The 15149-nt window shown below is 39.9% G+C and overlaps 1 protein-coding gene across 1 annotated transcript in view; it reads left to right on the top strand.

Annotated features, from left to right (window-relative positions):
• The first annotated feature begins 10357 nt into the window (after positions 1 to 10357).
• Positions 10358 to 15149, top strand: part of LOC101164051 (metabotropic glutamate receptor 7) — a 206934-nt gene continuing 202142 nt past the window's right edge. Inside the window, exon 1 of the mRNA XM_004069018.4 lies at positions 10358 to 11465. Coding sequence (XP_004069066.1) covers positions 10953 to 11465 — 513 coding nt within the window. The 5' untranslated portion in view covers positions 10358 to 10952. The remainder of the gene's footprint in view (positions 11466 to 15149) is intronic.

Raw genomic sequence — 15149 nt, 5'->3', positions numbered from 1 at the left:
TGAAATACAAAAGAAGACAGTTTCACTTTCTAGAAGTTATTCTTTTTATACTTCTTGTTGCTACAAAGATATGATTTGCAGGCATTTATGCTGCCACCCACTCCGTATGCTTTCTTCCACGGACCATCAAACAGCATGGAGATGTGGTCAGTCAGACTTGACAGCTCTTTTCTGCTGACCACATCTAGGGAAAGAAATATCATAGACACAGCAGGTTTATGGCCCTTCTGAGAAAGACTGCAGCTGACAGAAAACTTACAAAAAAAAAGCCAAACTCTAAAAAAAGTATTTAGGCTGTAGTTGGAAAGATGAACTTTTTCACATTGATCTAACTTAATTATTTAGTTTGAAATATAAATTGTTTTTTTTGAGTACATTCAACTTAAGAATAACACAAAGTTGTCTGACATAGTTATTTTACTTTCAGTCAACTTAATTCAATTAAGTTAGTGTAACTTTGGTGTGAAGCTGTCAATGCGTCATGACGTCATAACGTAAGGCAGCGCAAGGAATTATGGGATACCATTTTCTTTGCCTATCTAGGCAGATTGGGGTTTAAGTGTGAGTTTTTGTCCATTTTGTTGTTTAGCTGTTTTACTGTGTTTTAACTTGTAATTTAAACTGTTAGGTTTATTTCTTTCTGTACCAGTGTGGGAGAGGATGATGACCAACCCTGTTGTACGGAAAAACACTGCATGTCCCTATATTAAAGACAGAGTTCACAACACATGAGTTCCTGCCATTTAATGCGAGACATTGGTGGGTCATTCATGTCTTTGATATGGAAATTACAAGGCCCATTGGTTGAAACTTTTGAACTATGTGTCAATTTAAGTTGTATGAACAAAAAAAAAAAGAAATTTAGTTTGGACCAACTTGTTAAATTGAGTTGGATAGACATAAAAAAAAAAAAAAATTAAGTTGAAAAAACTTAATTCAATTACTTGTTACCAATTAAAGTGATTCAATTAAATTGGATCTACTTTTTCTCTTTAGAGTGCAGATTATGCCCCCTTTTTTTCTGACAAAAAAAGTTAATAATAAGTATTCTTTCTCATAATGCAGGCAGGGAGTTACGTTTTACAAATAGAAATTCAATTGTTAGGCAGTAGTGACTGGACATCAAAGAGCAGAGAAGTGTTGTAGACATCAAAACGACAGTCAATTAACTGATTTTCCGACTTGACATGTGTCAACCTGGTGCTAAAGGTGGTTCCCGTCAATCACTGTATCAGGGTATTTTTACTCATGTACCAGGTAATCAGCCAGACCATTCACCCTGTCAATCAGTCAACTTTCATAACAAGGAGGATGGCAGTGAGAAAGCTTCAATAACAGACCTGTTGTTTGCCTGGATGAGTTGCACGGAAATCTTTCTCTACAGGACCACACAGGAGAGGATCACAGTTGAAGAGAAGCAACAGAATCAACAAACTTGACAGTGTGGTTTCTGTCATGAGGACTTCAGCATTTCCTTTGTGAAAAACAATTAGGATTTTAAGGTTTGTTTGTTGATGACCAGTTAATGGCTCAGTCACTACTCCCCTTATAGGTGGATACAAAAAAGTTGGACAAACCTATGTGAAATTTGAGGATCGTAAACTGCTCTGTGAACCCGTAAAGTAAAAATGTTTATCCACATTTTCTACATGCCTGCTGCGAGCAACAGGTCTTAGCAAACACTCAAACATCATGTAAGGGTAAATAAGGACGAAGTAGGCGAGACGCAGGCATGTCATGCAGATTTTTCTTTTTTTTTCAATCCCTTCGTAACCTGCGCACATGCGCAAGGGACTCATTGCAAGTTCACCCCCAACAGGTCAGATGGTACTATAAACACAAAAAAAACAACAACTCTGTTTTCAGTTGTTGTCTTCCAGCAAGTTCCTCTAGGGTGTTTCTGTTGCAAAAAGTTTGTTTTATTGTTTTGTTTTATTTCTGTCTTGTTTTAGTTTTTTATAAGAATATGTGTGTCACATGGCAGTCGAATCTACTGCAATAATTATAGTTTTTCTTACACAGCAGCGTTATTCTCAGGGGCGAAAAACTAATCGTCCGCTTTGTCTTTTAGTCTCCAGCTTTGTCTCTGACAAGTCTAGAACATGGATAACTTTTTCGGCTATGCCGTAAGATCAGGTTGTCATACGCCTATGTGGTTAGCTCAAGTGCAACCTTTAACTGCAGACGTGGAGCAAAATGGAATGATGCAAGCTGTTTGATCAGCCAGCTTCTGTCAGCTCCAAGTCTTTGAGGTAGACGTAGAGCGTCAGGGCTCTGACTGTATCAATTATCAGCTGGCCATGGTCTGAATGCAACATGAAGTCTCCAGAGGAAAACGTGCGTCTGCATTCGGTAAAGGGACGTGTCAAAGACTCATGGAGTGATTATCAAACAGATGGAGCAGAGACGTGCTACAGGCTCTCCTCTGGAAAGATGTTCTCACTTCTGCGTGTCTTTTAAGTCTCCTTGCAGCACTTTGATTTACTCTGCGTGGTGGAATATTAAGTCTTAAAAGTGGCTCAGAGTTAGTGAAACATGAGTAGATTGATTCACATAGCACTAGAATAAAATGGCACTTTAATGGTGAAAAAAAAAGTTTCTGTAAAGTTATGTCTTTAACCTTGCTATGATGTGAAACAGCCACTAGGACAACTTTGAAGAGCAACACTTTTAGCCTCAGAAGTGAGGTTAGATATTACATACTGAGAACTTTTATTTTGACTATAGCTGCAAGTAAAGCATGAAAAATCTTCTGCAGCTGAGACATTTTTCCTAAAGACCCACTCTGATGAAAATTGTGTTTTTGACAAGTTTTTTTTCTCATGATTGAGTAGTGTTCCTTTATTCAAATTTTTCGTAAATCAAGGGCAGGCGATAACATGTTGCTGGAAAAAGCTTCTATGGTTGACTTACAAGTTATTACGGCAAGCCACAAGCTCCCTGCTCCGCTCCACTCTGATGCATCTCTTGTAGATGACTAGATCCATGTACATCTGAAATCCGAAAATGTACATCTTCAGTAATGACGTATTAGCCTCCGATCAAATTCAGGTGTTCCTGTCACTCCAATGTTCTCAGCTGTATACAATGATCACCTGCCAGTCACTAAAGACCTCCAAACTTCATGTGCCCTTGAAATCAACTCAAGGACAATGAGAAAGGTGCTGATGGGAACCCGATAAGAATCCCCTTTGAGATGAATTAGATTGAACACACAAGCAAGACATCTTATAATGTTAGTGTCTGATGCCAGAATTCTGGAAGAGTAAACGTTTCCAAATGCTCCTAAACCTGGAAAAAGACTTCCACAGAATCTATGGAATTGGATGACATCATATTAAACAGATTATAAATGGAATGTCACTTAAATTCACAGAATCTATGGAATTGGATGACATCTTATTAAACAGATTATAAATGGAATGTCACTTAAATTCACAGAATCTATGGAATTGGATGACATCATATTAAACAGATTATAAATGGAATGTCACTTAAATTCATGTTTGTAAAGGCTATCTATCTATCTATCTATCTATCTATCTATCTATCTATCTATCTATCTATCCATCTATCCATCTATCCATCTATCCATCTATCCATCTATCCATCTATCCATCTATCCATCTATCCATCTATCCATCCATCCATCCATCCATCCATCCATCCATCCATCCATCCATCCAGTGTGGGGTAGCCTACACAGGGCACACATTCTTACCTCCCTCCTTCTCTTCCCCAAACCCTCCTCCTTCAGTGTGTGCGTGGGTGTGTGTGTGACTGGTCTAAGGCCTGGTCTAAGCCCCACAACACTGCACCACGGTCAGTTGCACAGCCCAGCGTGAGCACCTCCACAGCAGCGCCTCAGCCAAGGCTGGTTTCCCTTGCCGCTTCATAGCAAGACCAGACCTCTACCACACCCATCCATTCATTCATACACAAACTCTCTCCACCATCCCTATCCTGAGAAGCCTCTCTCCCCTGCACCACAGTCATCCCTCTTGTAAAGACAGATGAGTGAAAATTTCTGCAAAAGTAATGAAAGATACTTTAGAAGAAAAGTCTGCCAAATGACTGTGTAAATGTGATGTTAGGGTAACCTATAGAAATGTTAGATATTTTAGCTTTAATTAAGAGCAGCGGTCACACCAGAAGCCCTTTTTCATCCTTTTTAAATTTTCTTTTTTTTTGTAAAGTTGGGGAAGTCTTTTGAATATAAATAGAGTTCTCTGTATGATCTATAACATTTAAAGTGAGCAGATTCAAACAGTTAAAAATCTACTGAGAGTTTGACTGAGCCTTGACCAGTATGAGGAATTTGTTTTGCATGGTGTAGTTTCCAGAGGTTCAGCGCAATGTTTTTTTTTATTTGTTGATTTCCTAGTTTCCAAAGAAACAAAGTCCACAAGTAGTTTCGTTGATCGTTGTCATTGCAAGAAATATCCACCATTAACTCTGCTCATTAAATAAACTATCAACTATACCAAAACCAACTAAAACTATATAATACGTAAAACAGTAAATCAGACCAACAATTCATACTTTGCGAACATCATCTCTGTAAATAAAAATAACCCCAGAGTCCTCTTCACCACAATTTAATCTTTAATCAACTCAATTGTGAATAAAAACGCAATGCCAGCTTCCGTCTCATTGTGTGAGGACTTTGCAGACCACTTTAGAAGCAAGGTCGATTCTGTCAGATCTAACATCATAAATGGACAGAAAAGCCTTTTTATTGGAAATGACGGCTTGATTTTACCTGAGGAAGAACTGGTCAGTTTTGACCTGGTTGAAGCTGCAACACTTGGTCAAATTTTCTCCCAAGTTAATCCAACAACCTGTTTTTTTAGATCACATCCCTACATCACTTTTTAAATCATTTTATGGGTCTTTTGAGAGTGAGATTTTAAATATCATGAACTCCTCTCTACAGACAGGTATTTTTCCAGCTGTCTTTAAAACTGCAGTGGTGAAACCCTCACTAAAGAAATCCAATTTAGAACCTTCAGTTTTTAATAACAACAGACCTGTGTCCAACTTGCCATTTTTATGTACAATTTTAGAAAACTTGTTTTTATTCAGCAGAATGAGTTTCTCTTACAAAACAAAATTTTTTAGATAAACCAGTCTGGCTTTAGAACGAACCACAGTAACGAGACAGCCTTGTTAAAAATCGTCAATGATGTCAGGTGTGCCTTGGATTCAGGTCAGATCTCAGTTTTAATTCTATTAGATCTAAGTGCAGCTTTTGATACTGTTGATCACCTGATCCTTGTAAACAGACTTAAAAGTCTTGGCCTTTCAGGGACTAATTCTCAAGTGGTTCGAATCGTATCTCATGGAGAGAAACTTTATGGTAAGCATGGACACACACTTTTCTGAGGTTCATGAAATTAGATGTGGTGTGCCTCAAGGTTCCATCCTGGGCCCCTTGCTTTTTAACATTTACATGCCCTCTGGGGAATGTCATCAGAAGCCACAACATCAGTTTTCTGAGCTATGCTGATGATACCCAGATGTACATAGCTATGTCTCCTGATGACACAAGAGCAATAGAAAGCAATTTTTAACTGTATTTTAGATGTGAAATTATGGATGGAAAATAATTTTCTGCAGCTCAACCAGGAAAAAACTGAAATTTTAGTTATTGGTCCTGAAGCCAAGAGAGAGAAAAAGCTTCTGAAGCTACAGGAACTTTTGTTAAGTCATTCAGAAACAGTCAGAAACCTGGGGGTTATTTTCGACTCTAAGCTAACTTTTATCCCCCATATAAAATAGGTGGTTAAAACTGTTTTTTATCATCTTAGAAATCTGGCTAGGGTCCGCTCACTACTCTCTCTTGCTAATATGGAGATGCTAATGCATGCTTTCATCATGAGTAAAATTGATTATTGTGATGCCCTAATTGCTGGTCTTCCAAAAACTAACATTAAGAACCTTCAGCTTCTCCAGGACTCTGCTGCACGAGTTCTCACCAAGAACAGGAGGCGGGCTCACATTATTTAGTTACTAATTCATTTATTGTTATTTATTTATTTATTTATTTATCCATTTTATCTTGTTTTATGAACTTAAACTGGATTTTTAACACGTTGTTTTAATTTACCTTAATTCAATGTTTTACTGTTTATTGCTTTTATCATTATGTTTTCTTTTTCATTCTCATTTTTACTTCCAGTGCTTCCTCAGTTGGGTCTTGTCTCTCTGAGTCGGCTGTTGTTCAGCCACCGAAGCTCTAGATGGGAACCTGCATCACCGCTTAGCTGTGGTGGATCGGTCGCCGCCTGGGAAGCTGCATTTGGCTGATTATGCAGTTGTTCACAGATTGGGAGGTTCCAATTATTAGCATTTCCAACATCTTGCTTTCGTGCTCAGCCTATTTCTCATTGTCTTTCCCCGTCAGTTAGGGGGTGGGATGTGTGAAAGGAGTAGGGGGCAGTGTGTAGGTACGGGGAGGGTGCCCATATTTTTTATTTTTGTGCTTTTAATTTTCATGCTTGCTTTTATATTATTTTGTTTTGTTTTATTGTAAAGCACTTATGCTTTTATATGAATGGTGCTTTATAAATAAAATTTGATTGATTGAAATGTGTATCAAAAAACAATTTCCTGCTTTTTTGTTGTTGTTTTTTTTTTTTGGGGGGGGGGGGTCTTCCTTTTTTTGTTGAAAAAAACTAAATAAAAGAAAACAAAAATAGAAAAGCAGAAAAGTAAATTCTGATCTTTCTCCATGGGTGGTAGAAAGGCACCCTCCAGTTGTTTGACATCATCCTAAGTAAAAAAAACAAAAAAATCAACAGAAAAACCAAAAACAAAGCATCACCTGCACTCAAAATGAAAAGAAAAATGGATGAAAACAACTCAATAAACAAACCTATGATATTTAACTTTAATGACAGCAATCCTCGCTTTTCAAGAGTCTGCCTGCCATAAATGTTGACACTTGAATGAAAAACTGCCTTGTGTCTTGCCCCAAACAAGTCATGAGAACATTTTTGTGTTTTAAAAGATGAAAACAATTGAGAAATTCTGAACATTTTTAACATTTGTAACCTGAAGACCATGGAAGAGGTTCACTTTCCTTCTGTCAGTGGCTGACATTTTCCAGCAGAACCACGTCATTGTAAAGAAATACAAGACTCTGCATCCATCACTGAACAACTTAGCAGACGACACCTTGTTAGAGCTGATAAACAGAGCCAGCTGCTTCCCAAGGGCTGCAGGGAGGCAGGCGTGCAGCAAAATCAGCTACATCTGTATATTTATTTAATCTGCAAAGCTAACCAACCGAAGCCGTGTTCATGATGTCGGCACTTACAGCTGAGCTGCTCCAGCGACGCTGGACAGCCACTCACTCTGCATGTTCAGCCTGAAGGTGTGTGTTCTTATTACTGAACGAATACTACATATGTCCTCTGATTGCTGATTGTTGTTTCCTTCAATCCACAACTTCATTTAAAAAATACAAATGTTAATTTTTAAAAGGTTGGTTATTTTCAGTGGTCTTAGGCTTGAAATTCTTGGTTTTCATGATTTCAGATTTTAAAAAAAATGTACAGCTGAAATGTGGAAAACTTTAAATCTAAAAATACTTATAATGGATAATTTAAACATCTCTTTACTTTTCTCATCATTTTGATCCTATATGAATTTCTGCCTAAGCAATGTTTCTCTATAGATGGAGGAACAACACTTGGGGAAAAAACAAAAACAAAAAACTACCTCTAAGTGAGTTTACTCAGCTTGGTATTACCGGTACCTAAAAAGAATACTTGCTCTGTCAATGCTCCAAATCTGAAAAACTATGTATTCCTTTCAGAAAATACTAAACTTTTTTTTGTTTGTTTTTGAGCCAAAATGTTTTCCATTGTATTTAGATTATTTATTGTAAATTAATTATTCATTTACTGTGGATTGCATCTGTAACCCTTTTAACACCTGAGATGTTCTTAATAAGTCGCTCATTGATATGCCAAAACTCTTCGACTGCTGGCAACCGTTATGCAACACATTACTAATGTATAGTGTTGCATATCAGTGCAAAGCTGCTTTTCTCCGCTTCAGAATCTGCTGGAATTTGGTGAAATGTGTAAACGGTTGAACAATTGCAGAGGTCGAAAGAATGTAATCACTGGATCTAAAGTTCTGGTGTTAAAGGGTTAACTTTGAGATTAAAAACACGTGTGTCACTATCAAAAAACTATATGTGGCTTAACAATTGTGACTTTGAAATTAAGTCACAGCTGTATGTATTAGAGTGCAAATCTGTATGTGTGACACAGCACACACATTTATTCCCTTACAGGAAAAACATTGGCCCCGTGCTCTCTAATCGCCACCAGGGCTGTTGACCTAAAGGGTGCCTATGGAAATTGGACTATTGTTAGATGAAGAAGGAGAGGAAAGTAAAACAATAGTGTTGGCCTTAGAATTGAAACTTTGAATCTGAGGACTTTGACAGGGATGGAGACTTGGACAACATGATGGATGGAAGAAGAATGGATAGTCTATAAAAGAGCAAAAATGTATGGAGTAAGAGCAGGTTCAAGTAATTTTTTTTCATGGTGTGGATGGACAGTGGAATGGAATTGGAGTGATCTTGAAGGACAAATTTGCTAAAAATGTTCTGAAGATGAAGAGTGTCAGAAAGGGTGGTGAGTCTGGAAGTTAAAAGTGTGATTTGAATGTTGTCAGTGCCCTTTGGGTAGGAAGTGGAAAAGAAGGAAGCTCAATTTGCAAGTCCAAAGTTAGATCAACTGTCTCCTTTATGTCACACTCCGTCCTCTTCCTCTGGCCCATCTGTTGATGACAGATGACACAGGTTTGTCATTCATGCTTTTGGAATATTCACTTTTGGCATTTTTTGATGAATGTATTGCAAGGAATTTGTGATTATTTTTATCACATCAGAGTTGGGACCACATTGGTAAACAATTTTGATTTTTTTCCCCCCTCTTCATTGTTTAAACCCCTTAAAAGTCCCACACTCATCATCTTTTGATTTATTGTAAAAGTGTTCAGTGGTCTTTTAGGTATGATTATTTTAACAAAAATCTTAAAACTTGTGTCAATTTCTAGGACATAGTTTCTGCAGGGCGGCAGTAATTCATCAAAAATTTGCCTCTGAGTTGTGCCTGTTGGTGTGGAGTAAGTCCACCCTTACTTCCTGCAATAAACTGTTTACATGCTCTCCCACTAGCTATCAAATTACCTGTGCAGCAAAAATGACCAGCAATATTTTAGCTATCCAGCCGTTTTGAGCCAGATACCAAAACAAAGACATACATGGATCTAGTCGTCTGCAAGTTGATGCATCAGAATGAAGCAGAGCAGGGAGCTTGTGGCCTGACAATTAAATGTGTGACGTCACAGCCAAAAGCTTTCAAATGACTTTTTTTGTCTGCTCCTGAATCACAATCTGAATAAAGAAATTTTGGAAATGCAGTTTTGAGCTCTTCTCTTTTTTTTTATATGTCTGCCTTCAGAAACACGTTAAAAGTTGAAGTTGATGATTGAGCAAAGTAATACATCTAGATGCATCTTTTTTTTTTTTCAGAATGCTCTTTTATAGAGTCTCTCAACCTGGTATTCTTTTTTATGAATCATGTGCTGAATATGACCGGTTGCTTAGGGTTTATTTTTATTTTTTATAAATAAGTAGAAATAGTTTGTCTCATACTGAAAAACGTTGAAATATTTGATTATGTTGAGAAAAAGGTGGACTCTTGATTTTGCAGCTGAAACGTGCAGGTGTGGAGCTTTGAAAGCAACAGTTTGACCCAGTGCTTCTTCCCAGATTAAAGATTTCACAGTTTTGAGTCCAAAAGGATTGAAGCAGAACTGGTTCTGCAGCATGGCGCAGCCTAAAACTGAGTCAGATTGAGTAATTATCGATTTAGGTTTATATTTATGTGCCATAATCCAGCATCGTCTGTTCTGTGTTTTTGGTATTTTCTTTTTGACATTCTTCCGTATTCGATTCCATTGTGATTTTGATGCATGACGCTACGCATGATTGGGAAAATATTTCTCGGCTGCCCGTTTATGACGGTGATTATTGTACAAACGCGCTCAGGGTGCATGGAAGTGCACTGGTGTTTCTGTGTGTGTTTGTGTGTGTGTGTGTGGGGGGGGGGGGGGGGGTGGGGGGGGGGTATGTGTGTGTTAATGCGTGAGAGAGCGTGCCGCGCACCGTTTCTTTTCTGCGCGCGGACGCGTCATTCCGCCCGCACGGCGCTTCAGACGTATACTCACTTCGGAAAAAAAAAAAAAAAAAAAAAAAAAAAACGTATACTCACTTCGGTGTGTCTCCACGCACATCAGCGCACAGGTGACAGCCCGAGGCGGGGCGGAAAAGAGTGAGGGGGCAGAGGGGAGGAGGAGCCTGTAGCACACGCGCGTACAGTCACACGCACTCGTATGCAGCGCAGTTGTCTCGTACTGTCGGCGCGCGTGGAGCAGCTTCATCTCCTTTCTCCTTGTGGTTTGTGGAAAAAAGCGCATACAATTTTACGCACGTGTGCGCGCGCAAAAATGACATTAGTGCTGGACGCGGGCTGGAAAAAGAGTATCTGGAGCTCCTGTAGGAGTTAAAGGAGTGTTTGTGCGCTTCTTTGCTCTGTGTTTGTTCCGTTTTTCCTCCGTGTTCACTCCGAATTCCAACATGGACCAAGGAGCAACAAGCGGCGGAGTGCGACTGCTGTTTGCGCGCCTCGCAGGAATAATGCGCTCGTGAAAAGGGGTGGATTTGGGGCTCAGACTGTGGGAATCCTGTACCCTGACTCCTTGTGCACGTGCAGAACCGGAATGAACACGGATTTGAGAATCTTATAACTGTCTCTACAACTGTCTCCCGCCTGGCGCTTGTTTTGCATTTTTCCGCGTGGAGAGCGTCGAGGAGCGGCTTGATTTTCCTGCCGAAACAAGTTACAACGCGATTGGACGCAGCCATGGGCAGGTACCCGAGCCAAACCTCTCAGCTTGGTGCCGGGTTTACATTTCGGCTCCTGTGGACGCTCCACGCTCTTGTGGATCTGTCTGGCTCCCAGGAGATTTACGCGCCACACTCGATCCGGGTGGAGGGCGATGTGACGCTGGGGGGGCTTTTCCCGGTGCACGCCAGGGGCGTCCCGGGGATGCCGTGCGGCGACATTAAGAAGGAAAACGGCATCCACCGGCTGGAGGCGATGATGTACGCTCTGGACCAGATCAACAACGACGAGGAGCTGCTGCCCAACGTGACGCTGGGCGCGCGGATCCTGGACACCTGCTCGCGGGACACGTACGCACTGGAGCAGTCCCTGACTTTCGTCCAGGCGCTCATCCAGAAGGACACGTCAGACGTGAGGTGCACGAACGGGGAGCCGCCAGTTTTCGTGAAGCCGGAAAAAGTTGTGGGGGTGATCGGAGCGTCGGCCAGCTCCGTATCCATTATGGTGGCCAATATCCTGCGCCTCTTCCAGGTAGGAGCTCTCATCTCCCGGGGACCTGTTTCCCTTCATCCCTTCTGCGCTGCTGCTGCGGGAGAACCCATTCAGTGGGCGTGCGCGTTGGGAGGGGGTGCGGGCGGTCACGCTTCTGCTGGATGATGAGTGATGCTGATGAGAGGGTGGAGAGGCGGACCTGACACAGCAGTGCAGTTTTTAGATTCAGGAACCTGAACAGGTGTTTTCTATTCTCCTCAGATAATCCTCAACTTCATTGCATATTTTCTATCCTGTCATTGCTTATCAGAACAGACTGAATTATTTTTATCAAAACATTGAACGTCTGAAGAAGGTTTTTAAAAAAAGCTGCATGCTGTTTAGGGTAATGCTCCAAACATCAAACTTTTCCACAAAATAATATAAGTGGAGAACATAATATTTTACAGTTGGATAAGAAATCTAAATTTAAATCAGAATTGTCACCAACTTCTCACACGAGTCATCATTATTCTTATTTCATTTTTTTTTAACGTTTCTCCTCTTCTTTTACAACCTCAAACACACCGTTTCGAGCAGAAGAACATAGCTTTAAAAATGAGACTCATCCGCTCTTAAATTACTTGTGAAGCTCCTAATAAATATTACAGTAATAAAGCTAAAGCAAATGCAGAATGAAGGTAAACAGCTGCAGAATGAAGCTCTGCTTTAACCTTTCCACATGCATTCCCCATCTGTATATTTTATGGGCTTCTGAGATCTTGGCAGCGACAAAATACTTATATTTTTGTACTATTTCACAATAACTGCAATTTTAAAGAAAACAAATGTCGATTTTGGGCGTCATGTTTGGAAGCCACCACACCTTGGGGTATATCCTCTGCACACCTTTTGAAGATTTCAAAGATTAAACCTCTAACCAAACCTGCTTCTGCGAAAAAGAGCTTCTTCTGGCAGCAGAACCGGCTTTTGTGCTTCAATCCTTTCTGTGAAAAAAGACAAACCAGTCTGCCTTCTTGTACAGAGAACAGGGTTAAAGATGGACAGAAGCTGGACTTTTAATGAGCTTTCATTCACTCCTCTTCATCTCAGAGGGGACGTTTTCTCAGAAATCAATGCGATTGATGGCCGATTTGTCTGTTGCAAGCTGAAGGGTTCAGGTTGAGCTGAAGGTAAATGGGTCAGAAGCTGTGCAGACGGAAGCAGCTGGCAGATTCAGCTTCCCAACAAGCGGCCCCTCAGTGGAACCAGAGTGGAGGCTAATTATTCTCCCTTGTGACAGAAAAGTCATCTGTTCACAGCTGCTTTTAATTTATTACACTCCTGTTGTGCAGGAAATTGTAAATGTCCCTCACCTATTTAGTGCCTTTTAACCCTCGATCAGGTTGGACAGAGCTCTTTACAAATATTGTTTGGCAGAAAAACACTCAGAGCCTCCCACTGAACACTCATGGTGAAACGCTTTGGTCTGAGCAGTCATGTTGGAGACAGCACAAGCTTCAGCTTTCAGCTCAGGAGCTCTTCAGTATTTGTTTATGGTTTAGAAAAAAATACAAGACTTTTATGTCACTATTAACCAAAGAGGTAACTAAAGAGTCATAAAAACCACAGTCATCACTGAAATACTGATAGGACTCAAAACAAATGAAGGAATGGATTTAGATTTATGGAGGTTAAACTAAAAGAAAAAAGAAAATGCTATATAATCCAAAGCCACTTATGTCCACTTATATACAGTATATGCAAGGGATGTAATGACTCACTTTCCCCTCAATTTGGTTCAAACGTTTTGCAGTCACAGTAACATTCACCCACACACATACACAACCGCTCTGCTCCCTTACAATGGCACCAACCTCAACAACCTGGAACAGTTTTGGGTTCAGTGTCTTGCCCAAAGACACTTTGACACATGGGGGGGGGTGAATTTGCAGTCCTCCAATCAGAAATCAGTCACTATGGCTATCCCATCATCATTAAAAAGGAAAGTCCAAAAATCCAATCTAAATGGGTAGTCAATGTTTTTTTCTTCTGTTTTAGGACAAAAAAATTATTTCCACAAAGGTAAGTAGTAGTTGTTGTTTACTCTAGGGCATATCCCACCAGGGGTCCACATGGCGTAACAGCTTTGACTGAGTCGCACAGGTGGTTTGTCAGAGATTTATACCCCAGATGCCCTTCCTGAGACAACTCTATATTATATCTAGGCTGGGGACCCGAAAACAGGGACCCAGACTTGGGTTCCCTTGTGGCTACATAGTCAGGTTGGTCTCAAATCTATGTATCTACGCCTGAACATGAACGTTTTGAACAGGGAAGCCTGAAATGTGCAATTACGCAGACTTTTAATTAACAGTTCTCGCTTGAACGCATGTTGCCGGAAAGCTATGTAAAATTAGCTTTTTTGTTGCTTTATTTTTTAAATAAAAATATACAGAATTAAAGGAAAAAACTGAAAACAGGCAAAAATTATAAAAAAAAAAAAAAACCTCTTGCATCTATATCATAATCAAAGCCCCCACCCCCCTCTGTTTGTACTTTCCAACCAAAAATGCTAACAAGTCACTGATTACATGTTCAAGTGAACTATTACAGTAAATTGTCTTGTAGCTGTGACACTTCTGGCTTCAGAAACCATGTGTCCTTCTTACTGTCATGTAATTCACTGTTCCTCTGTTGCATAAGTAGAATCTGTCATGTTCTCTGTTCTCTGAGCTGATATTACATGTTTTGCTTCTAAAAGACTCTTTGCCAACATTGGCACTGTCACATATGGTGGAGTCATAACATCGTAGCTAATGAGCTGTAACCAGCGTTCCACCCATTAACTCTCATTACCAGCAACAGCACCGCAGAGAGAGGCAGAACAGTTTTGTCTTTTGAGGACATCTGAGGCACCCAGGAACACCTCCAGTGCACAACACGATCACAGACACACACACTCAGAAAATAACAGACATGCTCTGTTGTGTTGTTGTGGCTGAGTGGTTAGGGTTCAGCACGTCTTTACATTTATTTGGGTGAGAACAAATTTTGACGTCCAGACAACAACTCAGAAAAGTCAAAGGAGTCAAAACAAGAACTGAAGGTCCGTGTCTTTGGTTTCCTTTTCTTGGTTGTCAGTTTGTTTACTTGGGATAAGTTTTTGTTTATTTTTTTTTTAGTTTTCTTCACTTCAAGATTTTTTCTTTCTTCATCCAATCACACTGCCCTAAGGTTTTTTATCCTTACAGTGGCTTTCTATTAGTTAACAATTCTCATTGTTCAATTCCACAGTTTTCCGTTACACAAGTTGACTGTACATGAGAACAGAACTGAGTGAGTGTAACTCCCCCCATAGAAACTGACTTACGTCAATTAAGTTGCAATTTTCTTCTGTAATATGGATGCCGTCATGTTGGAACCAGAAATCGTCAGTAAGCTTTGATTGGTCTGGGTCTAAGTCAACAGTTCTATGGCATGTGCTCTCACCAATCAGGAGTGAGGTTGTTGGAAGTTCACACTCTTGAATGCAGGCTCAGGAGAATCTGTCAATCAAATGTTTCGAACATACGACGTAAGCTTACATACCTTTATTTAGGCATCTGATTGGTCAGTTTATAACTTCAATAACTTGAAATAAAGAAAAAAAAATTAAAAAACAGGATTAGCAAGAACGTGTAAAAAAAAGTAGCACAGATAGTATAGTTATTTTGACCAATAGAATGACTAATTAATAGGTGT

The sequence above is a fragment of the Oryzias latipes genome, chromosome 5 (assembly GCF_002234675.1).
Source record: "Oryzias latipes chromosome 5, ASM223467v1".
NCBI classification, from domain to species: domain Eukaryota; kingdom Metazoa; phylum Chordata; class Actinopteri; order Beloniformes; family Adrianichthyidae; genus Oryzias; species Oryzias latipes.
This window is presented reverse-complemented; position numbering and strand designations above follow the sequence as displayed.